At 48.0% G+C, this 26,560-nt stretch overlaps 1 protein-coding gene across 1 annotated transcript in view; it reads left to right on the top strand.

The window, feature by feature from the left end:
- The window catches only part of ITGA9 (integrin subunit alpha 9), a gene marked incomplete at both ends in the record, with an annotated part of 279,709 nt that overhangs the window by 132,225 nt on the left and 120,924 nt on the right, over nt 1-26,560 (top strand). Inside the window, one exon of the mRNA XM_080715880.1 lies at nt 16,346-16,495. Within this exon, the coding sequence (XP_080572006.1) occupies nt 16,346-16,495 (150 nt within the window). The remainder of the gene's footprint in view (nt 1-16,345; nt 16,496-26,560) is intronic.

Below are 26,560 nucleotides of genomic sequence, written 5' to 3' on the forward strand. Positions count from 1 at the left end.
TTGAAATGAGGCTGGGGTGACCCGAGAGCTGAATTTGAGGTTGTATTGCATGCCAACTAAATGCAATGAGGCACACAGCTGTGTTGAACAACTCGGTGCTAGAGGCAGGTTTCTTTCTGGAGGAAGACCCCTCCTCTCCCTCCTCGGGGGTAATGTGAATCCTTGAGCTCCCAGACCCCCTGATTCCCACAAGATTGTCACCAGGCTCCCTGTGTCTCCGTGTTTGGGGAAACACCATAGCGTATACTTTCTGATGGATCGCCTTGGTCATCTCAGTCCTTGATATGAGATCAAAGTGGTATCAAAACGGATCATTGAAGAGCTAGATGTGAAACAGACAGGCAGCTCGCAGGTTCAAGACCAGCCTCAGCAACGTAGTAAGACCCTGTTTTCAATAATAATGAAACAGGGCTGGAAGTGTAGCTCACAGGTAGAATGACCCTGGATTCAACCCCCAGCACCAAGAAGAAAAGGGGGATTGTTGAGAAGACACATCACAGGGGTGACGAATTCCTCTAAACGCTCCTCCAACCCTTTCTCTTCTTTGACCTCTTTGGGTGCTCAGCGGGGGCTCTGGAGGGCAGCAAGTCCACAGGAAGGGTATCAGCCATTTCTTCTTTTTGGTGGGGTTTTTCTTTCTTATTTATTTATTTATTCATTCATTCATTCATTCATTCATTCATTCATTTATTGTAGCACCAGAGATGGAACCCAGGAGCATTGTTCTACCTCAGATCCATCCCCCTAGCCCTGTTTTATATTTTTATTTGGAATCGGTGTTTTACTAAATTACTGAGGGCCTGACGAGGTTGCTGAGGCTGACCTTGAACCTGAGATCCTCCTGTGTCAGCCTCCCAAGCCCTGGGATGGCAGGAATGTGCCGCCATGCCCGGCTTTTGGTGTTTAGTGTTGTCCCTCTGGCACGCACGCTTGGAGCTCAGTGGCTTCTTGGCATGTGCCCGCTTTGTGGGCAGGGAGAGATTTGCAGGGTATTGTGACCATGTACAAGGCCATGATACTGGGCTGTGTCTCCTTGTGTGTTCAGCAAAGAAACCTCAGTGTCCATTTCTGCAAGACAGTTTCCCAGAGGCCTCTGAAGGGCGGCCGGTGGGGGACTTAGCGATGCCTCTAGAATCAGGAGACAGTGTGGGTTCAGTCAGATATTGGGTAGCTGATTCGTCCACGGAGGGAGAAGCCGAAGATGGCCTCAAGTGCAGATGGGGAAATAATGTCAAGATAGAAGCTCTGGGCTCCATGGTTCCCTTTGCAATCTGTGAGAAAAGGAAGATGGACGTGTCCACACCAGGGTGTAGAATGGGTGTTAAATACACCTGGCATCTGAGTGTCTTGGAATTCCGCCCCTGGGAAAGGTCAGCCTTGCAGATTAAGGCCTAGGTTTTCAGTATGGGGGGGGGGTTCTTTTATTCCTTTACACTCAACATGGTGGAGGATATTTGAAGACAACGGGGGAATGTTTGGTGGCCAGCAGTTGTGTTTTGTTTTGTTTGGCATGGTCTAGATTTAGAATCTTTTCCAGGGAAGAAAGAGGTTAAAATGTCTGTCGTGCTAGCAAGGCGTGCAAAGCCCACCGAATCCTAGAGAAACAGTCTCACTACCCAGAAAGAGCCCAGACTTGGAGCAAGGAGGTCGGAGAGCTGTAGATGTGTTTGAGGGAAAGGACAAATTTTTTTTTTAATTTTTAAAAATTCAAGTTTAAGGAACATTTTTAATTTAGGGGTAGTCCCGTTTCACCATTAGTGGTGAATCCTTGGCCATTTTCCTTCCTGCCTGAAGACCAGGTACAAGAAAGCCAAGCTGGGACTCTATATTACAGGTGATTTTTTGAGTTGCAGCCAGGGCTGTTGTTAAGGGACACATTTTTTCTTCTTTTTTGAGTCTGAGCTGAGTGACTTATGCACAGGCAGTGAAGGTATGTCCAAGGCCATCTGTTTGCTTCTTGTGGCTGTATTTTCAGAATATGCTTTTAAAGGTTATAGTCAAAATGACCTTGGTTGGGGAGGGTAGCGGCTAATAAAAGCCTTAGTCATCCATGTATCCCTCCCTTTCTTTTTTTTTTTTTTTGTTTGTTTGTTTGGTGGTACTGGGGTTCCTAGAAGCCCTTCTACCTCCGGGCTACACTCCCAGACCTATTTTATATTTTTATTTGGAAACAGGGTCTCTTAAGCCAGCACAGCTAGCTTCGAACCTATGCGATCCTCCTGTCTCTGCCTCCCAAGCGCAGGGATTACAAGCGTGCGCCACCACGCCCGGCTTCCCTCCCTTTCTAATATGAAACGTGTGATTACTTTACCCACTTAAAAGGTTAAGTTGAAGCCGGGCATGGTGGCACACAGCTGTAATCCCAGCACTTGAGAGGCTGAGACGGGAGGATTGCAAGTTCAAAGCCAGCCTCAACAACTTCGTGAGGCTGTCATCAACTTAGTGAGATCCTGTTTCCCAATAAAAAATAAGATAGGTCTGGGGGGTGGGGTGTAGCCAGAGGTACAAGGCTCCCTGGGTTTTATCCCCAACATACAAAACCAAGATAACAACAACAAAACGTCAAAAAACAAAAGTTAAGGTGAGAGGGGTCATAAACACAGCCTTGAATACTATTTCAGGGCTATAAAGCTCAGCTGTTTCTATGAATAAAAATGCTTCTACGGAATACTAATACAAAGGAAGAGATTTAGTGGACGTGACCCAACAGGTGGAGACTTACATAACAACCATTGTGATCGTCCTTGGATGCAGCCATATCCAGGGTACTGGTTCACAGATCTCAGACAGTTCATCAGACCCAGGTGATTCACCGCAGATGGATCTGTCCTTGGGGTTCCAGAGCGTTCAGCAGGATCTGTGAATCGTTCGCTCCGAGTCTGTCCATGGTGCAAGTAGTCCTGCATTAAAGTTTTTGGAGACACTTTTCTATCCCAATAAAAGGTTCCCACTGCACTTTTTAGTGGCGCGAATTGAAGACGTCAGTGTGTTCTATATAGTAAGCAGGACCAGCTCTTACATAGTGTGCTTTGTAAGTCCAGGGGGTTGCTTGTTAAGTTTCTTTGAGCTTTGCTTTGGAACTTGAGGTTAGAGGAGCCTCGCAGTGGAGGCTGTGAGTCCTGGTGTTACTGATCTAATAGGTGAGTGGCCGCTGGTAGACAGGGGACCCCAGAAGCCCAGGGTCCTGGGACCAGAGGCTGCTGCTTCTGTGTAGAAGCGCCTCTGTCCTGGCTGAGGACAGGAGAGACCAAAGAGGGAGCAATTTGGGTGAAATTACTGGAATTTCGATGCTACTGTTTTATTATAGACTAGTGTGGGGGCGCTTTCTTCGCCTGCTGAGATGTAAGTCACTCAGCGCCCCAGGCCCATTGTGGTTTGAGTAACTGGGGACTCTTGTGAGGTCTTTTAACTTCTCTCCCACTTGAGGCTCAGGATTTTCACACACCGCCAAGGTCGAGGCGGAGCTCCTCTGCTTTCTGAGTATCCTCCCGGGCCTGTGAAGCAGCGGGCTTGGCCTAGAGGGTCAGGAGCCTTCTGTAAAAGCAGCAAGCTGTGTGTGGAGCCCAGAGACCCCGTTCTCTCTGCCCTTCCCCTCCTGGGGCTCACAGTCGAGCAAACGCTTCCCCGTAACTCCCAGCACTGAAGTGGCTTCTCTTCGCCCTGGCCAGAAGCATCTATCCAGACCAAATTCTTCAAACCCCAGGGGTCCGGGCTGATTTGAAGCCCAGGCCCTGAACCTGTCATAAAATGTAACGGACGGTATATTTTTAACTGCTGAGACCAGGGAGTCGTATAGCCTAGCAAGGCTGGAACAACAAGGCGTTTCTCTCTGCAGTTCTGAAGCGTGTTAAGAAGCCTTTCAGAAGCCACAGGACAGTCTCTCCATCACACTGAACCATGAAGACCAAAGTTTTTAACCCTTTCTGTGCACAGACCCCTTTGACAGCTGGGAGCTACATATGGGTCCCTTCTCAAAGGAAATGCTTTTAAGTGTACATGATAAAATACCTAGACTGATTAAAGAGAAACTATCGTATTGAAATGTGGTTATCAAAATGTTTTTAAAAAACCATATTTGTAAGCCAGGCATGGTGGCACATGCCTATAACCTTACTACTTGGGAGACTGAGACAGGAGGATTGCAGGTTCGAGGCCAGCCTCAGCTACTTAGCAAGACCCTGTTTCTAAATAAAATGATACATAAATAGGGCTGGGGAGCCAGGCGTGGTGGCGCTTGCTTGTAATCCGAGTACTTGGGAGGCTGAGACAGGAGGATTGCACAGGTTCGAAGCCAGCCTCAGCCACCATGCCTGGCTTTAGGAAATAATTTTGATTGACAGTAATTAGACAAAGAAAGTAAAGTCACTGGGCATGGAGGCACACACCTAAAATCTCAGTACTCGGGAGGAGGCTGAATCACAGGTTCGAGGCCAGCCTCAGCAATTTAGTGAAATTGTTTCAAAACTAATAAGTGCTTGGAGTCTGGTCAGAGATAGAATTACCCTGGGTTCAATCCCCCGTATCATAATAGTAATAGTAATAATAATGATGATGATTTAAAACTAAAACCAAGACTACCATTTCTGTGACCTGGATCGTTTGTGTCTGGCTCTTCAGGGCTGAGGGGCTCATTCTTTGTGGGTTGTTCAAGTCCAGCCCTTTTCTCCCCTTTCTTCTTTGCCCTTTGTAAATCTCAGCACCTAACACACATCAGACAGAGGTGCTTTGTGAACAGGAGAGAGATTGATTGATTGATTGATTGATTGACTGATTTGCCCTGGGGCTGATCTGTATCTTGAATCTACTCTTTGAGCCCTATGATTGATTCTTGGAGACCTAGCTCTGTTCTTTTCAAGAATAAATAAAAGAAGGGCAAAGGAAAACTCCAAGTTGAACACCATGGAGAGTAATGATCCAGGTGATTGTCTGTGTGAGCCTCATTTCCCCGGTGGGGATGGGGATCTGCTTGTCTCCTGGTCAGACATAAGCTCTGGGTCACCCTCGCGCTCTGTCCGGCTTTCCTCACCTCTTTAAGGACTTTTAAACTAACGACTTCAGTATGGAATGCATTATCTGGAATCTCAAATCCGGTTTCCCAGATGCAGTCTGAGATGGGGATTCCTGCCTGTGATTTATTGCGGGGTCCTGGGGGGTGCCGAGTAAGGATGTGGGCTCCGGAAGCCTGCGGCCTCAGTCCAGTCCCCGGGGGCAGCTCCGGAGCAGCACTCACCCTGTGCGGTGACGGGGACTGGCAGCAGCCAGCTGAGAGAGCTTGACATGTGTTGATTTTCTATTCTATGTCAAAATGACAAACCTACCAGACATGGTGGCACATGCCGGTCACCCCAGTACTTGGGAGGCTGAGACAGGAGGATCGCGCAGGTTCGAAGCCAGCCTCAGCTTCTTAGTGAGGCTCTCAGCAGCTTAGTGAGACCCTGTTTCCAAATAAAACATAAAATAGATCTGGGAGTATCGCCTGGAGGTAGAAAGCCCCTGGGTTCCATCCCCAGTTTCACAAAAAAAGTAAATAAATAAATAAATAAATAAGCAAAGCCCACAGGTGACACCACAGAGTGGTCCCACCTGGAAGCCAGCCATCTGCCTGTTGTAGCCCATGCAGCTCACCCCTGCTGGGGGCTGGTCTGGAGGGAAGGGTGAGGCGGCTCCCACTTGACAGTCCCCAGCATGCAGTTGGGGCAGGCAGCTGAGGTGTAGAGGCTCACCCTTCCCCCCACCCCAGTCACTTCCTCTGATTTTCTCTGGGGTTCCTTTCCTAAAGCTGACTTTGAAAATGTACGATAGGAGCTGGGCGTGGTGGTGCACGCTTGTAATCCCAGCATTTGGGAGGTGACTGGAGGATCGCAGTTCGCGGACAGCCTCAGCTACCTAATGAGGCCCTCTGCAACTCAGTGAGACCCGGTTTCAAATTAAAGAATAAAAAAAATAGGGCAGAGGGTATAGCTCAGAGGTCGAATGCCCCTGGATTCTACCCCCAGACCCGCAAAAAAAAAAAAAAGAAAAAAAAGAAAAGAAAAAGAAAAAAGAAAATGTACGATAGTCAGCCAGGCACAGCAGCATGCACCTGTAATCCTAGTACCTGTGAGGCTGAGACAGGAGGGTCTCAGGTGCAAAGCCAGCCTCAGCTACTTAGTGAGGCTCTCTGCAACTTAGCAACACCCTGTTTCCAAATAAAAATACAATAGTGCTGGTGGGGGTAGCTCAGAGGTAAAATGCCCCTGGTTCCATCGCTAGTACCACAGCAAAGCTGCACGGTCACCTTGGTCACTATGGGATGAAGGGCCAGCACCTTCCCCTGGTGACTGAGGCCCTGAGACGGGCTGCAGGTGCTCGCCTGCGCCCGCTGCCCTCCCTGCCAGGCACCTTGGGGCCCTTCCCTTGTGGAGACGCTGCTATGGCCGCCCCTCTGAGCACTGGGCGCTCTACAAGGCGCTCCACACAAGTGCCTAATCTTCACCACAGCATGCCAGGCGACCGGCAGCCCCTCTAAGAAGCAGGTTCAGAGGGAGCAAGGGAGTGGGCAGGGAGCTCACCTGCGCTGTGGCCCTGCCTTCCCTCCCTCTCCCTGCCCCTCCCACAGACCAGGGCTTCCATGGGCTCCCTTCGTCTGAGCTTTGAATCTTCCTTCTAGGCCACAGGCTCCCCAAAGACACACGTGTGTGTGTGTGTGTGTGTGTGTGTGTGTGTGTGTGTGTGTGTTCCTGGGGATTGAACCCAGGGGCATCCTATCTTCAAGCTACACCCCCAGCCCTATTTTATTTATTTATTTATTTATTTATTTATTATTTTTTGTAGTGCTGGGGATTGATCCCAGGGACGTTCTATCTCCAAACTACACACCCAGCCCTATGTTATTTGTATGTATGTATGTATGTATGTATTGATTTTGTGGTGCTGAGGATTGAACCCAGGGGCATCCTATCTCCAAGCTACACCCCCAGCCCTATTTATTTATTTATTTATTTATTTATTTATTTATTTATTGTAGTGCTGGGGATTGATCCCAGGGATGTTCTATCTCCAAACTACACACCCAGCCCTATGTTATTTGTATGTATATATGTATGTATGTATTGATTTTGTGGTGCTGAGGATTGAACCCAGGGGCATCCTATCTCCAAGCTACACCCGCAGCCCTATTTTATTTTTTAAATTTATTTATGTGTTTATTTTTTGGTGCTTAGGATTGAACCCAGGGACATTCTACCTTCAAGCTATATACCCCCAGCCCTACTTTATTTTTTAAATTTATTTATTTATTTATTTATTTATTTATTTTATTTTATTTATTGTGATGCTGGGGATTAAAGCCAGGGACATTCTACCTCCAAGTTACATCCCCGGCCCTATTTTTTATTCTTTATTCTGAAACAGGGTGTCACTAAGTTGTGGAGGGCCTCACTAAGTAGCTGAGACAGGCAGAGAACCCAGATCCTCCTGTCTCAGCCTCCCAAGTACTGGGATTACAAACATGCACCACCACACACCTGGCTCTCTTTTATTTATTTTGAAACAGGGTCTCACCAAGTTGCAGAGAGCCCCACTAAGCTGCTGAGGAGGCTGGCCACAACCCTGCCGTCCTCCTGTCTCAGCCTCCCAAGTACTGGGATTGCAAGCTCGGCCATCACGTCAGGCTCCCCAAGGGCTCTTGTTATGTCTACTCCAGTCCTGCCTGGGTCAGACGGTTCCTCCCTCTACAGTCTACAGTGCAGGTGCCTTCTTGTCCACAGGGCTGATTTTTGCTCTTCTGTCTCCTTCTAGCCTCGTCTCTGATTCTCCTGTGTCCCATAAGGTGCTGGGCACAAGGCACCCAGCCAGGCATCGGCAGAAGGCACCGTGGGCATTTCTCTGGAGAGCCCTGCATGGCGTCCTCCAGGCGCCGGCCCCACCCCCACCCGCTCTGCCCTTAGTGCCGTGTCCCGGCCACTACCACTGTGTTCCACCCTCTGAGACATAAACACGCTCAGTGTTACCCAGGAGGCGCAGAGAGCTCCGGGCAGAGCTGAGATCTTGTTCCCACAGCCACACCCCTCTCCCCACTTAAAAAAAACCCACTAATACAGAAGAAAGCCATTTCCTAAGCATCCAGCTAGATGTTTCATCTTTGATGAGGAAAAAGTATCCGTGGGGTTTGTGATTTCCCTAGACAAAGAGAGTAACTTATGCAGATATGCGGATCGGACAGCAATGGGCGCTTTCTTACCCTTCCTAAGCCCCGAGGCTTGCCAAGGATGTGCATGTCGGACTAATGATGCTATCCATTAACGTAATCTGATCTTCCATCTCCAGTACTGTGTGGTCAAAACTCCTGTCTCTAATCTTGCTGAGAGACCTCAGAAACGAGACCTGGTGATTGGCTCACCACCGAGTTCCTGCTTTCAGGACCGGATCTCAAGAGTTCTTTGAATTCAACTGTTTGGGGAGCTCTGTCTAGCCAGTGTTTATAACTGAGCTCACCCAAAGATAAAGCTTCGTCTCTTCTTTTCCCAGAATCAGCCCCCCGTGTTGGAAGACTATTGCAGGCGGTGGTGCCTCTCATGAAGTTTTGTTTAAAATTATTTCTAGAATTTCCTCCCTGGGTTTTTCATGTCATCTGTTTATGTTCTAGTTTATAGGACTGTACATTAAACCACACTTGGCCTCCGTTGATTTTCTTAAAAAGTGGGAGATAGATAGGGCTTGCCGCATGCGCAGTTCATAACAAGGATTCCTTTAGCAGTTGGGCGCATTTTGCAGATTTTTCTCAGGACGTTATTTTTCAAATCGCAGCCAAGACAGTCACCTTCTATTGTTCACCTGCAGCGTGCTGGTCCTGGTGCTAGGTGTATTGTATTGTTATAAATATATTATAACTTTCACTGGCTCCTGCATGTCTCTTGGGCTCATTTCTGAGTTTTCTGTCCTTTGTGCTTCTATCTGGATCTTTCCTGTCGCCCTACCTTTGGGGTCCTCTTGTCCCATCTCCAGTCTCTCAGCACTCTGCCTTCTGCCTCTGCTTGGTTTTTTGGCCCCCTGGCCCCGTGCTGCTGTGGATTCTCCTAATACCTTGAGGAGACACGTGATGTCTGTACCACACACACCTCGGGATACTTTTTTCTTTCTGGGATCTTGGTCCCTTAGGTCATGGCCGCTTTTGTAGCCTGAGTTCTAAGTTTGATCTCCATGGATTCCTAAGACTACCAGAAACTCAAAACTCCACCTTTTAGTCACCCCCCCCCCTTCTGCTCAGCTTCAGAAAAGCCTCGCATACGTCTTCCCACAGTCCCAGAAACACAAAAGTGCTGGCAAATGTTGGGGCCGCCTCTGTGGTCTTTCCTACTTTCTGAGATCCCACCCAGACTGAGTTCTGGCCGTTGAGATGATGCCATGACACTTCCTTTTTTGTGGTACTGAGGATTGAACCCAGGGTCATCCTACCTCTGAGCTACACCCGCAGCCCTTTTGTAAAAAATTGAAACGGGGTCTAAGTTGTTGAGGACTTTACCAAGTCACTGAGGCTGGTCTCAAACCTGCGATCCTCCCATCTCAGCCTCCCGAGTCCTGAGATTACAGGTTGCATCTGGTTCACCTTGATACTTTTCAATGGGGGTGTGTGTTTGTGTGTCCAGCATTTCTTGTTGTTCGTAGGAGCTCTTTAGTATGTCATTATGTTATTGGAAATGCAAAATCTTCCCTTCGTTTGTTGCTTTCAAAAGAATCTTCAAGCTTATGAAAATTTAAAAATAGCTTATGCCATTTAATTGCTATACCATTTAACTTGTTGTCAGGTGACGTTGTCATACGATACTGCAGAGGGTTTTTACACCGACCAAGATGGCTGTAATGTCAAGAGTACAGTCCTGTGGGGCCCCACCACCCATGTGCTCCGTGGAGGGAAATGCCATCCTGATTGTATCGTCACTGTGTTCAAGGGTACAGCACCTCACTTGTGAGGATTTCTCATTCTGAGAAGCGTCTGCAAGGTTGTTATGAGCAGGAGTAGGGCAAAGTACAGACAGAGGATGCGGGATGGGGATGGGGGTGAGGCAGAAAGATCACAGTTAGAAAAAGGAAAAAAAAAAAAAAAAGAACAGGGCCTCTTTAAAAAAACACTTAGAGGATTTTCCCCAAAGCAATAATCTGACCGAAGGCTGACTGCTTATTTGCTGACCTGCTGTGTTATTTGCAAATTTAAAACACAGCCAGCCCTTCCTGATTTTATTTAATTTGCCACCCCTGTCACTGCTGGGGAGCTAAGGAAGAGGAAGACCCTTGTGTCTTGGTGGAGCTCAGCAGCTGCAGGGCCAGGTTTCTAAGTCAGGAAGCAGGTATGGGGCATAGGTGCAGCTCACCTGGGGTCCTACTGTGAGGGGTGGAGCCGAGTCACCTGTGTTCTCCCAAACAGTAGTGTGTGCCTTCCTTTAGCCAAGGAGATAGGTCCCCTCTCTCCATCCCACTACTGTGTCCTGGCTCAGACCCTCATTTTCCCCCTGAAGCCCTTCTGCAGGGATCTTCCCTTGTCTCTTCTCCCGGTCTTGGAGTATCAAAGCACTTACACGTTACCAGCTAGAGGGATCTTTCTAGAATGCAGCCTCTTTTGTTATCCTCCTCCTGGTTCTCTTTAGCTTTCGAGGTCACATCCCCACAACTTGTGAGGCTACCTGGGCTCTGGTTTCTGCACAAGCCTCCTCTCCCGGACTCCAGCCACCCAGCCTGCCTTTTCCGCCAGTGGGAGCCCCCGAGTTCGCTAGACACTTCATGCCTACTGCATGTTAATGCACCAGCTGGGTCACCCACCTGCTCTCGGGCTGGTGCCCTGTGTAACTACTCAGCCCAGGGGCGTCTCCTCCAGGAAGCCTGCCAGCCCTGTGTGGACCCAGTGTCCCCCAAAGCCCGCTGTCCGCATGTGTGATACTTTGTTATTGCTTAGCCTGTCCCCTGAGACCAGTAATCCCCCAACAGACTTTCATGCCTGTCTCCCTGTGGCCCAGCCCACTGCCTGGCATAAAGTAAGCACCCAATAAATTTCAAATGGAGCTCATGTTAAGCTCCCTATAAAATCTCAGTCCCACCGGTTCCGCCACCCGGGCTCGTGTCCTTCTCCAAGGGAGGTTTTTGCCGCTTGCAAAGCAGGAGATCCCTGCAGATTTTTAGCAGGAAAAGGTCAATTCTGGTCTTTTTGTTGGGCAGAGTAGGTATGTGTTTGACTTTAGGTTTCAGTCTGTAAATGGTGGGGTGTTTTTTTTTTTTACGTAGTAGAAGGTCAGCAGCCGAGGTCTGCGCCAGAGCCCTCGGTCTCACTCCATCCTGACGAATTTCCTCATCTGTGTTAAGCAGCTAAAGAGCACTCCATGCGCTTCCTCTGCGGCTCCAAGGAGACCAGCGTGCGGCGGGAGGGGGCTTCCTTCTGGGGGTGTCGGCCTGTCCCGATCACCGCACCCTCCCCTGCCTCCACCCACAACCCCTTGCGGTTTGAGTTCCTGTCTGCCCCAAGCTACTGGGACACGCAATAGGAAACTGCTTTTCACTCCTTAATTAAAATAGGTTCATCCAACCCGTGCCAGAGAGCAGCAGTCACACCCCGAGACGGCAAACTACAGAGCGAGGAGGCCCGGCTGAAGCTCCCGCCCCTCAGCTCGCCCTCTCTCCAGCCCTTTGTTCTTCATTTATCTTCACTCTGGTGTGTGAAGCCGCCCCCTCCCCGCTGGCTGGGCATGCTCCAAAGTAAACACGTAATTGTTTTAGGGCAATGCAGGACCTTGAGGCAGAGTGATTTTTAAGTAGTATTTGATGGACAGCCAGGAAGGCAGTTTTGCTTCTGGGCCGTAGGATCAGTGTGTTTCCAGCAGCGTCTCTCTTTGGGGTGAAGGGCAATTCCTGAAGATCCTGTTGCCTCAATTTACCCTCTCTGTAAAACGGGGACAATAATCACTAGCCCGGGCGTTGTGAGGATGAAGTCAGACAGCAGCTCTGAGTTGCGTCCCGTCCCTGGTCCCTGAAATCCATAGGGCTGCCTGGGGCTGGGACGCTTGCCCATCCTCCCTCCTCCCCTGGGGTAACAGCGCAACAGTGGACTTCTTTTGACAGGAAGGATTTAAATGCCAAACCTTGAAAAAAGTCAATCTAATTTGTAAACATATGTCATGCATTCATTCACTCATTCATTCATTCATTTCTTCATTCATTTGTTCACCCATTCATTCATTCTTCCCGGCACCATCAACCATCTTTAAGCTCTGGTCAGCAGGGTAGGCACGCAGGGGGACACTGGATCCCAGGCATGTCGTACTTTACTCCTAGAAAGGGCACCACTCTTAAAGTTCTCCTCCTAAAATCTGAGCTTCCAGAGTATTTTCTGGAAACCCTTTATCCAAAGGCTCCTCCGTCAGCCCTCTGGACAGGTCCTGTGCTACTTACGCTAAATGAATCTGTTCCCAGGGGACACTGCTGAATGCGAGCTAATCATCCGCTAGCTGCTCGGGGACCCAGCCCTGAGGTCTTCGGTACCCCTTTGCCCCATCCCGTGTGCCCCACAGCTGGGCAGCCACCTCTGCTCCCCGTGCTGGGCTGCCTTGGCTCTGCGCCACTCCCTCTCTCCTGGGCTGTGAGGGGCGATCTCTTACCTCTCCTGCGGGGTCTCTACTCCACTCTGAGCCCCGAGGAACTCTGAGGAGACACAGGGTACCAGGGCCCACACCCCCTTCTCAGAGGCCATTGCAGCAAAAACAGAAACAGCCAAGCCCTCTTCCGCTCTGTTTAACTCGGCGTCACCGGCTCATTTAGCCACTGACTTCTCTCTACCCCGCTCCCAGGGACTTAGGGTTTGCGGGACCCATCTTAGAGAATGCTGCTCCTCTGTAGATAAACTGACACCTATTTGTTTCAATTGCTTTGAGACCAGACATTGGTCACGAGGGCAGACCCACGGTGTCTCATGCTATGGGTCTCTTAAAGAGGAAGGAGCACTGACCGAGACCTCTCAGGGTGTGCGCAGAGTGATGAGAGCAGAGAACCAGCTGTGAGCTGAGGCGCTGCCTCCTGGCTGCAGGTGTTCACCCTGGGGAACACCCAGGTGCCCGGGTGGCGGGCGTGTCTGCCTCGGGAAGAGTTGTAGTGGTGCTGTGGGCTCTTTTCCTCGATACAAATAGATAAACTGAGCAGGAAATTAAAACTCATAGCTCAGTTGCAACTTCAACAAATCTTTTTTTTTTTTTTTTTTTTTTTTTTGGTGGTACTGGAGGTGGAACCCAGAGGCTTTCTACCTCTGGGCTATACTCCCAGACCTATTTTATACTTTATTTGGAAACAGGGTCTCACTAAGTTGCTGAGAGCCTCACTAAGTAGCTGAGGCTGGTTTCGAACCTCTGCGACCCTCCTGTCTCGGCCGCCCAAGCGCTGGGATTACAAGCATGCGCCACCATGCCCAGCTTCAACAAATCTTTATTACAAAGTCAGTAATGTGCAGGCGTGGTGGTGCACACTTGTAATTCTAGCATTTGGGAGGCTGAGACAGGAGGATCGTGGTTAGACGATAGCCTCAGCTACTTAATGAGGTCCTTTGCAACTCAGTGAGACCCTATTTCAAAATAAAGAATAAAAAATAGGGCTGGGGGTGTGGCGCAGAGGTAGAATGCCTCTGGGTTCCATCCCTAGTACCACAAAACAAAACAAAAAAACAATAGGAAATAGAAAGGAAAAAAGAGAAAGGCCGCATGTGCCTGGATGACATGCGGGAGAGCCCAAAAATGGAACTCTGCCTCTTCTCGTCAACTCTGGCCCTTAAATACAGGTTTTCTTATTGGTATGTTCTTATCGGTGTTACCAAGACAACCAGCTAGTAACTTATTTCTGGTGCCTTCTTGTCTACAGGCGGTGTACCTACTAAGTGCCGGGGTCAATAATCTACCTTGTTTTTACCTCTCTTGTATTGGGCCGTATTGGTTGCCCATCAGCTGGGGTGCTTCAGAGTAACACATGGAGTTTGCATTTCCCATTCCTAAGGCCAGGTCCCAGAGAATAGGAGGGAAGCAGGGAGACTGCTCACAGCCAGTGCAGCTGTGTGTAATCTCTAAGAGCAAGGCATGAGGTCCTTTAATGGTTTCAGAATGCGCCAGGCAGAGCCACTGATCTTGGGGCTTTTCATTGTTTTTATATATTTATAAGGATAAAGGCTTCAATTGCCTCTATGTATTTGTAGGGCTAAAGGCTTTAATTGTCTCTACGTATTTCTAAGTTTAAAGGCTTTAATTGCCTTTACATTCTTACTAGGGGTTAACATTGGGACAGGGCGGGGGAGAGGGGAGGGAGCTCAGAAGTGGAGCAGGTGAAGCTGTCCTCCCCCTGCCTGAGCACCTGCCCAGCACCCAGACTCTGACCGCTTTTATATTTTATTGGAAATCAATACCAGTGAAATTCTTGAATACCGGCACCGGGGGACTGGGTGCCTGGGAGGAGTGAGCCAGCTCTTCTCCGTGGGCCTCCTGAGCCCTTTAGAACTCCCTCCCACTTAAACACAGCAGGACTCTGCTCCAGACTTCACGCAGAGAATGGTGAGGGGCGCTGGGGTCCGCGCTTAGGGCCCTGAGATTGGCCCCATACCTGACTTTTGGCCGCCCTCCACGGCTCTCCCCATGACAGAGCAGAGGGACTTGGCTGTTCTCCCACACCCCCAGAGCATGCAGGACTACCTGCCAGCTGTGCTCGCCTCCACCTGCACCCTGTGACACCCTCCCAGAGGTAGGGACAGAGAGGCCAAGAGCTTCAGGGCTGAACAGATGCAGCTTGAAATCCTTGCCAGCCCTGGAGTCTCAGCCTTTTACTGTGCAACAGAAGTAACAAGGCTTAGCGCCAGGGCTGGGCGTGTGGCTCGGCGCTCTAGCGCTCTGGAACTCACACAGTGCTCGGCCTCTAGCACAACTCGAAAGGCCTGGTGCTGTGTAAGGCTTCTGGTGTGCTCTTCCCTTCCTCTTCCTTTTCTTCTTTCTTTCTTTCTTTCTTTTCTTTTTTTTTTCTTTTTTTTTTTTTTTGTGTGTGTGTATGTGTGTGGTACTAGGGATGGAACCCAGGGGCATTCTACCTCCGAGGTATAACCCAAGCCCTATTTCTTTCTTTATTTTGAAACAGGGTCTAAGTTGCAGAGGGGCTCACTAACTAGCTGAGGCTTTCCACAAACCTATGATCCTCCTGTCTCAGCCTCCCAAATGCTGGGATTCCAAGCATGCGCCATCATGCCCGGCCCATCCTTTTCTTTCCCACTGTGACTACCGGCCTACCTTTCCTTAGGTGGTGAAGTCCTTTAGTTCCAGAGAAAAGAACACAAGGCCAGAATTGAGCTTTTCACCCCTGACTCCATTGATGACTAGCCCTGGGGCGGAGGAATGGAGGTCTGGACCCTTCAGCGTCTTGCCCTAACACAGAACCCTCAATCTCAATGCAAAAGAGCTTTGATCATTGAAATACCACGAATGCCGAGGTTTAGCGGTAAGAACACCCATCTGCCAGTGAGCTTCCAAGAGTTTTTGGAAGATGAGTGAAATAACGTCTTCCATATGCTGGAGGAGAGATGACGTAGCACCGTGTGAGAGAGAGTGGAAAAGCCCTGCCTCGAGCATTGTGATCTCAGACTAGACAATCGCCACCTTAGGTCCCACGCAGCTCATTCAAAGTATGAAAGTGATAGAGCCCGCCCCACCAGGGCAGCCATGGAGATCTCATGAGGCAGCTCTTGTGAAAGGTCTCTGTCTACCGGGCGTGGTGGCACACACCTGTTATCCCCATACTTGGGTGGCTGAGACAGGAGGATAAGCAGGTTCAAGGCCAGCATCAGCAAGCAGTGAGATTCTCATCAATGTAGAGAGAGACTGTTTCAAAATAAAAATAATTGGGAGGCTAAGACAGGAGAATCACGGTTCGCAGCCAGCCTCAGCTGCTTACTGAGGCCCTTTGCAACTCAGTGAGATCCTGTTTCAAAATAAAGAGTAGCCGGGCGTGGTGGCGCACGCTTTTAATCCCCACGCTTGGGAGGCGGAGACAGGAGGATCGCGCTGGTTCGGAGCCAGCCTTGCTGGCTTAAGAGATCCTGTTTCCAAATAAAAATATAAAATAGGTCTGGAAGTGTAGCCCGGAGGTAGAAGGGTTTCCAGGAACCCTAGTACCACCAAAAGATAAAAATAAAAATAAAAATAAATAAATTAAAGAGTAAAAAGTAGGGCTGGAGGTGTAGCTCAAAGGTAGAATGCCCTGGGTTCAATCCCCAGTACAAAAAAAAAAAAAAAAAGAACTTTGCAAGAAGTGCCCCGCTATCAGCAGGGGCTGTTGGCTGATGCGCCTGCTTGTTTTTTTGTTGCAGCGGAGGGTGCAGGACGTCATCAGCCCCATCGTGTTTGAAGCGGCCTACAGCCTCGGCGTGCACACAACCGGCGAGGAGGAGCGGGAGCTGCCCGCGCTGACCCCGGTGCTGCGCTGGAAGAAGGGACAAAAGATCGCCCAGAAGAACCAGGTCAGGATCTGAACGCTCACAGCTGGGACCCACGGGGCAGGCGCACAGGGCAGAAATAATGACCCAGGGGATGCCCGGCGCATGGCCTGTCTCTGGCTTCTCCATCCTGATCTGTGAAATGACACAATCAGTGGTTTTCAGGGTCGCTCCTATGCGCTGGAGGATCCAGACGTATGACACTATTCCCAAGCTGTTAGAAAGTTGTAATCCCTCAGAGCTTATGGACTGGTCATTGCACCCTCAAACTTATTCCTGGTTCCTAGACAATTTCTAGAGTTTAAGTTGGTACACAGTAGGTGCCCCCCCCCAGTACTGGGGATGGAACCCAGGGGCATTCTACCTCCAAGCTACACCCCCAGCCCTATTTTCTATTCTTTATTTTGAAACAGGGTCTCACTGAGTTGCAAAGGGCCTCACTAAGTAGCTGAGGCTGCCAGCAAAATGCGATCCTCCTGTCTCAGCCTCCCAAGATGCTGGAGTTACAAGCGTGCGCTGTTACGGTTTAAATGGTGGGGGCTCTTTTTCTTATTCAGCTAAAGTTTGTTGAATAGAAAAGTTAAGACGCATAGGCAGCTCAGTGCAGCTTTAACAAATCTTTATTACAAAATCAGTAGGAGATAGAGCAGTAGGAAATAGAGAAGGAAAAAGTAGCGTGCTGACCCGCACGCTGGAGAGCCCAAAAATGGAACTCTGGCCCCTTTGGGGGACCCCAGCCTTAAATAAATTTTGTGTTGGCATCAGCGTTACCAAGGAAATTGACCCCTTATTCCACAGTGCACTTGCTAAGTGCAAGGGTCAAGAATCTACCTGGCCCTCGGCTCTATTGTATTGGGCAGTATTAGTTGCTCATCAATTAGGGTGCTTTGAGGCCGCACACAAAGTTTACCTTTCCTATGCCCAGGCCGGATCACAGAGGAGAGGAGGTAAACAGAGGCACCGGTTGCCTCTTTTGTAGTTTTAGGGCTGAAGACTTCAGTTGACTCTAAGGATCTTACTATATAGGTTAATCATTAGAATGAAGGGCAAAGACAGAGAGGCATTCTGCATTGTAACAGCTACAGCACCTTCCCTGCCTGAGTGCCTGCGCAGCACCTAGGATCTGTCTATATTTTACATTTTGGAAATTAATATCAAAGCAGTTTTCTGATACTGGCACAGTAATACATTTTGACGCCTTTTCCCAATACTGGTACATGCACCACCACACCCGGTTCCCCGGTAGGTGCTTAATGAATGTTTTATTGATGGGGGTTAGTCCAAGAGCTGCAGCTCGCTGTAATAGTGGCTGAGTCCAAAATGCCCAACCCTCAAATTTTAAAACTTCATCATCATATTTGAAATAGATCCTAGCCAATATTTATGGTGTATGGATGCATACATATTTTATAAAATTTTCTATGAAAAGTATATATTTAGTCTGTGAGACATAAGTGTTTTTACCCGAAATTCTGTTGGATAAAATTTTTTGCTAAATAGTATATGGTGTACATTCTGTTTGGATCAATAAGGAAATATGGTGAAACAGATATCAGTCGTTTTGGTACCCCATTTTCCTGCAGTCTTTGGAATATTCATCGAATGTCTGTGTTTTGACATTTTTCTCTACTGGAGAAAAAGTATACTTACAGTTTGTCTCTAACTCCAGGAAAACAGTATTGTGATTTTTGTCTACTAGATTGATTTTGCTTATAAAATAAGATTCTATAGATATTCTATAGGATTTGCTTATAAAATTAGCAAAATACTTAATAAAATCTTTTACTCGGTCAAATAAAATCCAACCCAAGGGCCCCTGGAAGCCAGGTGGCACATGCAGGTGAGTACTTGTCCTCTGTCCTACTCGTCAGCTTCTGGGATGCGCAGTGACACAGAGGAACTTTGGAGCTCCCCTGTGTCGCCGCGGAATCTGGGATCCTGTGTCTGTTTTCAGTCTTCCCTTGAAACCCCAAATCAACATGATCCAGGACCCTGGGTGAGAGCAGGAAAACTATTCTATTGGTTGAAATCGTCTCCTGGGCAGGATAGGGTCAAAGCTGTAGAACCACCTGCCAGCCCTTCTGAACAGAGAAACACAGCAGGTCGGGGAACTGCGCCTCGCAGATCAGAGCTGTAGGAAAGTGTTTGGGTTTTGAGATGTCCATCCTGGTGTTTGAGTAGGTGATGAAGTTTTTACCAAAGCGTCTTCCCAAGCCTTTCCCACGTTGTCTTAAGCCAGGTTCCCTAGAAGCAGAGCTTGAGATGGTGGGTCATGGGAAAGCATGGTCTAATGGGGCTGTGCTCCTGGGGGAGGGGGCAAACAAGGTGGTCTCTGCTACTGCCTAGCTGGGAGACCATGAGCATTAATGGCACCTGAGAACGGAGGCATTAGGGCTGGCCTTTGGGACTCCATCTTAGCCAGCCATCAGCTGGCTGTGGGGTGCAGAGGGGGCGTGTAGTCCTCTTTAAAGGAGGGTTCCCTCCGCTGAGGCCCGTTCTCTAGAAGGGTGTGCCTCTGGTTGTCTGTCCCCGCTGCACATAGACATCCAGCCTGGGCAGTGCCAGCTTTTTTGATGCTGCTTTTGACTTAAGACATGAGCTTCTTCTAAAGCACAGGTGCCCTGGGAGGATGCCCTGCAGGTCCCACTGGTCACTGTCACTTGGAGCAGGTGCCAGGGGAATAGGGGCCAGGATGGAGGGACACAGGGTGTCTGAGTGAGCGGAGCGGAGCAGAGGGCCTGGCCTCAGTGCGAGGTGTCCAGCAGGCAGGGAGATGAGGCAAGAAAGAAGATGATGTCTATGTTGAGAATTAGAAGTTTCTGTTCTCCTCTGACTGTGAAATGGGGAGAAGTGGTCAGGCTGGAGACTCGGTAGGTCAGGATATTATGATAGCTCCTGGGTAATGAACCCAGTGCTAAGGTTACGCTGCTTGCTAAAGTAAAGCCTTGCTGGCCTGACAAATGTGCCCACGCTTATGGAAATGGTCCACACTTGGGGTCCAGGGCTCACTCCAGAGTCCTGTCTGCTTGCCGTCTCTCTGCCTGACCCAGGGAGGTGGCCACCTACTCGGCTTAGCATCTTTGCAGCCCTGGTGTGCTGCCCACCGCAAACCCAGCTCTCGTTCCTGCAAGTCCACTGGGGCACATTCCCAGGCCTGTATTATTTTTTTAAAGGGAAGAATCAGAGAGTATGAAAAGGGTTCCTAAGAAATTAAAAATGTCACCACAGATCCAAGTTATTTAATAGGAGAATTAGAACATAATGGTAAGGAATCTCTCCATAGGAAGAGGGAAAAGATAAATAGAAAAAAAGAAAGCTAAAAAATAAACCTCCAAGATTCTATATCCAAGGAATAAAAATCCCAGAAAAAGTGAAAAGGTAACCTAAAGGAAAAGAAACTATAAGAGAGATAATTGATTATAAGTCCTCAGGCTTAATGGAAGATGCTTTAAAAAAATTTAAGGGGCCCACCAATTTACAAGCAAGATAAACTCAAATTGTTGTATATACATCATTTTGACATCTTCTTGTTCCCAAGACTGAAGAGAAGTTCTAAATGTTTCCAGGACAGGAAATGGCAGATGGTAATAGTGGGGATTTACGTCAGCTGACAACAGAAAGAGAACCAGACTGGTTAGTCTAGTAGACTTTTTATTAGCAAGATTAGAAGCTGGAATGTGATGGCTAAAGGTCCTAAAGTTCTGAAGGAAAGTGATTTTTTTTTTTTTTTTTTTTTTTTTGGTGGTACTGAGGATGAAACCCAGAGGCTTTCTACCTCCGGGTATACTCCCAGACCTATTTTATACTTTATTTGGAAACAGGGTCTCACTAAGTTGCTTGAGAGCCTCACTAAGTAGCTGAGGCTGGCTTTGAACCTGTGCGATCCTCCTGCCTCAGCCTCCCAAGCGCTGGGATTACAATCCTGCGCCACCACACCCGGCTCAGGAAAGCGATTTTGAAACCAGAATTTTATTTTTATCCTAACAGCCAAATATGAGGTAAAAATTAAGTCACTTTTCAGACAACCAAGGACCTAGAAAGTTTACCTCTCTAGTAATCCTTCCAAGATAATGCACTTCAACAAAACAAGGGTGACAACTAGAAAAAAATATTTGTTCCAATGTAGACTAGAGGATCGATGAACTTCCAGAAAAATGAAGCAAGGCAAGAAAGTGAGGAGAGGCAAGAAAGTGGCAAATACCCAGAACACAGTGTACCTTGAATAGTTTTCTTCTGTGTATAAGAAAAAGGAAAAGGAAAAAAAAAAAAAAAAAAAAGGCAATCAACAACTCCTGGAAAAAAAATAGAAACATGGTCAATATGTCCTGATTCAAATACAAGGCAAATTAAAAGTGGCAATTTGAGTAGAAGAGTATAAAGGAAGGCAAGGACCTTGACAGTAGAACATTCCTAGACTTTGAGTAGGAAACACAATCATGACAGTTGTCTTGGCTCTGCCATGAAAAAGAGTCACATAGCCATAATCACATTAGCACTATTTGTTTCCAGCCTTTAAAGTCAAGCTCAGATCAGAGCTAGTGAGTACAAAATACAAATGCCATCCATTTTAACTGTTTAGAGGTAAAAGAAAAATGACAGGTTATCTTAATATCTTAATCTCTTTGTGTGTCTGTGTGTAGTACTGGGAATTGAGTCCATGGTGTTCTACCGCTGAGCCACATCACCAGGTTTTTTTTATTTTATTTTTTATTTTGAAACAGTCTTACTAAGTTGCTGAGGCTGGACTTGCATCTGTAATCCTCCTGGCTCAGCCTCCCAAGTACTTGTATTATAGCCATGCACTACCATGCCTGGCTAATATCTTAATCTTTTAAATTAATGAGTCAGGTTATACTAAAAACCTCATGAAACAAAAAATAAGTGTTTATCACTTAAATTGCAAGAGTCCCCAGTAGAGCAGTGTTTCTTAAAGTGTGATCCCTGCACCAGTAGCTACAGACAGTCTTTGGATTTTGTAAAAAAGAGAAATTCATGGGGTCACCCAGACCCACTGAAACAGAAGCCCATGGATGGGTCCCACAACATGTGATTGAGTAGACCGCCCTGTGATTCGGATGCAGCAAACGTTTGAGAACCAGAACAACAGTGGAGCAGCCAAAGTAATGATTTGCCTGTCATACTTAGTAAGGACGAGGGGAGGGGGGTCATTGTGTAAGCCGGATTAAATCTCGTCCATCGCGGTAAGAATTCAGCAAGATAATGAATGTCTAAATCTGGTAAATCAAGTAGTTATTGTATCAGTGTGTTTTCTAGAGAGATCGAAATAATCACCAAGTGAAATATAAACAGACATAGGGGGTAGTGGTTTCCCTCAAGAGAAGGTTTCACTGTGGGAGGTGTGTGATGGGGGGCTATTATTACTTTTTTTTAACCATGTGACTCTTCAGTCAAAATTAAAATAAAAGAAAAATATTGTTCTTAGATGGGGGAGATTGTCCAGGAGCTTGAGAAGTCTTCTGAGAGAGTAATTCCTGCTTATTCTTTTTCCTGATTATGAGGAAATGAGGCGGGGGGAGGGGTTGCGGGGAGGCAACTTGATGATATCCCTCAGCGATTCCTCCATGTGCCCTCCAGATGTTGGCTCAGTTGGAGGGAGAGAACATCTGAGAGCTGCCCCACTCCAGGAAGCAGAGCTGATTTTTAAATGGAGCTCAAGAGCCAGCCATACCACCACGCAGCCCGGGAATCCCTCCTGCCACTCAAGCTCCCCCAGGCCAGGCCACTGACCCCCATGCGGCTCTCCCGCTCCCAGTGGCTTTCTTCTTGGTCCCGCCTCTCTAAGGTCTCAGGCACCACCCACTCCTGCGCTCTGGCCATCCTCACCTTACCAAGCCTTCTCCCCCCTCGGGCCCTTTGTATGGGCTGATACTGCTTCCTGAGAGCTCTTCAGCCAGCTTTCCTCTAGGCCAGTTATTTACTTTTTAGGTTTCAGCCCAAGTCTTACTCTGTGTTCCCTGATTTAGCTGCCTCGTGGATTCCTTCCTGACACGGAGCAGGGTTTTGTTTTCTCCAGTTGCTTTCATGTCTCCTCCTCTAGAATGAGGGCAGAGATTGGCTTTAACCTTATTTACTCCAGATCCCCCAATACCTCGTGCACAGTACCTGATCTAGGCTGGGTGTTTAGAAAAGAGAGTCCGTCTGGGCGAATACAAAGCCAGGTCCTTCTTCGGCAAAGCTGGGCATCATAGCAAAGCTTCTTCAGTGACATCTTCAGCAACGCTGCATCACTTAAACAATCGTGCTGCGCGATCCCTCTGGGGCTTCCTCACGGGCAGGAGACTGTGGAGGGTCATTTACAACAGCTTACACTCTGGTGTGTGCATGCACGTGTGTCTACTTTTGAAAAACGCAAGATGGAGGAAATATGGCAGGTGAAGGAAAAGACACTACCTTTGTTGAGAATCCCCACTTTGTCATCTTGCAAGTGGAAAGCAAGCTAATTTACCCTAATCCTAATTTTTAACGATGTCAAAGGCATAAACTTTGGGTCTCTGTCATGCTGGAAATCATTAGCGTTTGGAAATCAAAGCCTGGAATGCCCTGTGTGTGCAGGAATAAAGCTCCATGGCTGTGAAAGCCCACTGTCTGCACAGTCTGGACATTAGGTAATACTTTCCCAGCCGAGGTGCCCAGCTGGCTTAAGATGCCATTATTTACAGCTCCAAGATTTATTTTCGTTATCAGATATAGGTGTCGTTGTAGAAGGAACTGAAGGCTCTTTTCTTTCATATGAGAACGCTAGAGAGAGAAAAGGGGGCGGGGAGGTGGGGTGGGAAGAGTTTCATGAAAAGGGGGACCAATAGGGTAGTGGAAGGGAATCAGAGGGGAGGAGAGGGGAGGGACTGGGGCATGGAACCGACCAAGTTTTATGCTTATTAGAATCTACCATGGTGAATCTCACTATTGAATCCAGTTATTAATGCATCAATTAAAATTTCATTTAAAACTTAAGGTGAAAGAGGAGGAGGAATAGAAGGCTGTGTAGTTGGGAGGGAAGGCAAAAGAGAGAAAGAAAAGGAACTCCGGACAAGTCAGAACCAGGTAGGTTCCAAGGCCATCCAAGCTGGGGGAGTCAGGACCACACCTCTGGGTTCCAGGGGGCAGTTTGGCCTGGCTGGGGGGTGGGGGTGGCAGAGGATGACGTTCCCACCCGCCATCCCTGTTCAAACCAGATCACCTTGCTTTTATATGCTTCTGGTCTCCTGAAAATACTTCTTTCCAGAAGAACACCAGGGAGGAACATGTGTGAGAACCATTATGTTACAAGTGTGCAGGAGGAAAACAGACCCAAGGCATTCAGCTTTCTCATGGACTGGAGGAGTCTGGCCATGTCTCTGTGTCTTGGGCTTCTTCTCCAAGGTTAATCCCAAGGGCAGAGGAGAGGAGACTCCTTATTACCTGCTCACTTCTGTCAAAAGGTTCCTGATGTGACCTGTTGAAGTCACAGAATTTCTTCCCTAGTGGTCTCTTTCATCTTGGAAGAGTGTCCCCTGCTCTCCTGAGATTCTCTTCAGAAGAAAATGGTGGGCTTCCTCAAGCTCTTTGGGCTGACGGGTTTTCTTGTGTACAGTCTCGTCTTACTGTGCTTGAAAACACGTGGTGGGGAAGGGGGCTGAGGGTCAGGGGAGCGATTCTCGTGGACAGTGTCTGGCTGGGGATGCAACCTCAGCCCCTTTTCTTATCTTCTGAGATGCTTTAGGAAGGGGAATGAGAGGAGCTCACTCTTCACAGTCTACTACGGGTCAGATTCAGGGGACAGCATCCCGGGTAGGTGGAGGGAGTCTTGCTGGGGTCATCTCCTGTTTGGGGCCACCTTTCCTACTCCAAGTCTCCTGCTCACTTCTAGATCAGCAGCTTTTAGAAACACAGCTAGCATGCGATGTCCTTCCCTCAGACAGCACTAGTTCCTTGATTTGAACTTCTTGGCTCTGAGGATTTTTGTTTTTGCCTCATATTACAGAAACTTTTTTTTTTTTTTTTTTTTTTTTTGCAGGTCTGGGGCTGGAACCCAGAGGCATTTGACCTCCAAGCTACACCCCCTGCCCAATTTTTTATTCTTTATTTTGAAACAGGGTCTCAGTGAGTTGCAGAGGGCCGCACTAAGTAGCTGGGGCTATCCGCGAACTGCAATCCTCCTGTCTCAGCCTCCCGAATGCTGGGATTACAAGCGTGCGCCACCATGCCCGGCTATAAATTTTTTTTTTAATGAAACACAGAACACAAACGATTCTAGGATGAAAATCATGGAGGAAAATTTACAACCCTGGAAAAAAGAAGATCCCTAAAAGAGAATTTGTGGTTGATATTAAAAGTCTGGGATTATAAAGAGGCTGTCCAGATCCAAGCAGATTTCAGAACGGCACTGGGATGGGAGTCCAAAGCGGGCCAGGACCTCTGTCTTGGTTCATATTTTTGTTCCTATAACAAAGCACCTGAGGCTGGGTAATTTATAAAGAATAGAAGTTTACGTGGCTTAGGCACTGACTGGTGTCCACTCAGTATCTGGTGAGGGCCTTTTGCCATATCAGAACCCGGCAGAGGATACCAGGGCGTGAGATGAAGCACGCATGCTCGCTGGCGTCTCTTATGAAGCCACTAATGCCATGAGGAAACCTCCATTCTCACGACCTCGTTTTGTCCTAATTACCTCCCAAAGGCAGTGGCTGCAAACACCATTAGCATAAGATGTGGAGGATTAAGTTTCTCTGTTAGCTTTATGTTACTATAACAAATCCCTGAGATAAGTCAACTTAAATATTGGAAAGGTACATTTTGGCTCACAGTTTTAGAGGTTTTAGTCCATGACGGATTAGCCCTGTTGTTTTGGTAGTGCAGTCCATCATGGAGGGAGCTCAGGGTAGAAGAGGCCCATTCATCTCATGGCTGGGGACATAAAAACGAAAAAGCAGACTGGGGTCCCAACATCCTCTTCAAGGGCATGTCCCCAATGACCTTACTTATTCTCATTGACTCCACCCACCACTTCCCAGTAGTGAAATGATCTGGGCCAAGCCTTGGAGGGTCACTTATCCAAAACATAGTTCCCATCCCATAGATTGGCTGGGCAGTTACTCCTCCTCAGTTATCACAAGGGCTGAACTGGATCACTTAAAGGATGACTCTAGGCCCCGGGGAAGGTGCTCCAGACTGCAGAGCCAAGGAATAAGCCAAAGGGTGCCGGGACAGAAGAACCTACCATCTGCGGCGTTTCCACGGGGTATGAAGCAAAACTGGTGCCGTGGCTGCGTGTACAGGGAGACCAACAGAACTCTTGTTTCTCCCTTATTACAAAACCTTAAGGGGACAACTTGTACAGACCTTGGGCTAGAAGGAATTTTACGGCTTTGGTTTTATGAAATATTTATCTTCCATCTGTTCTTGATATGATATACACCTTATTTTTTATTTTTTTCTTTTGGTGTGGTACTAGGGATTGAACCCAGAGGCATTCTACCTCTAAGCTTTCCCGCCCCATTCCTGTTTTGTTTGATTTTATTTATTTATTTTTGCAGAACTGGGGATCGAACCCAAATGCATTCTGCTTCTGAGCTCTATCCCCAACCCTATTTTTTATTCTTTATTTGGAAACAGGGTCTCACAAAGTTGTAGAGGGCCTCACTAAGATGCTGAGGCTGGCTTTGAACCTGTGATCCTCCTGTCTCAGCCTCCCAAGTACTGGGATTACAGAGTACACTAACATGCCCAGCTGTAATATCTTCTAGAAAGCCACAGGGTCTGCACTACTGGATTTTAAATACCAGGCAACAAGCCTTTTCCTGCCTTCATTTGGGCGCAGGCTGAAGGTCCTGGGACCACCCTGTGCTCCTGTGATGTGTCGAGGACATTGGTTGGGTTCTGGAAAAAGAAACAGAATCAGGAGGGAAGGAGCCTCTGATAGTCAAGTCATGGCAGTTACACAAAAAGTCATTTTGAATATTGTGTTCATTTGTGAGGGTCACAGCCACAAATGACACGTGGAATGTCATTCCATGGGACCATGAGAGAAAAATGAGTTCAGAAATGTCACACCTCTCATCCAGGCAGCATGCCACATCCCAGGGGCAGAGC

This window comes from Muscardinus avellanarius, assembly GCF_963383645.1.
Source record: "Muscardinus avellanarius genome assembly, chromosome: 18".
Taxonomy (NCBI): domain Eukaryota; kingdom Metazoa; phylum Chordata; class Mammalia; order Rodentia; family Gliridae; genus Muscardinus; species Muscardinus avellanarius.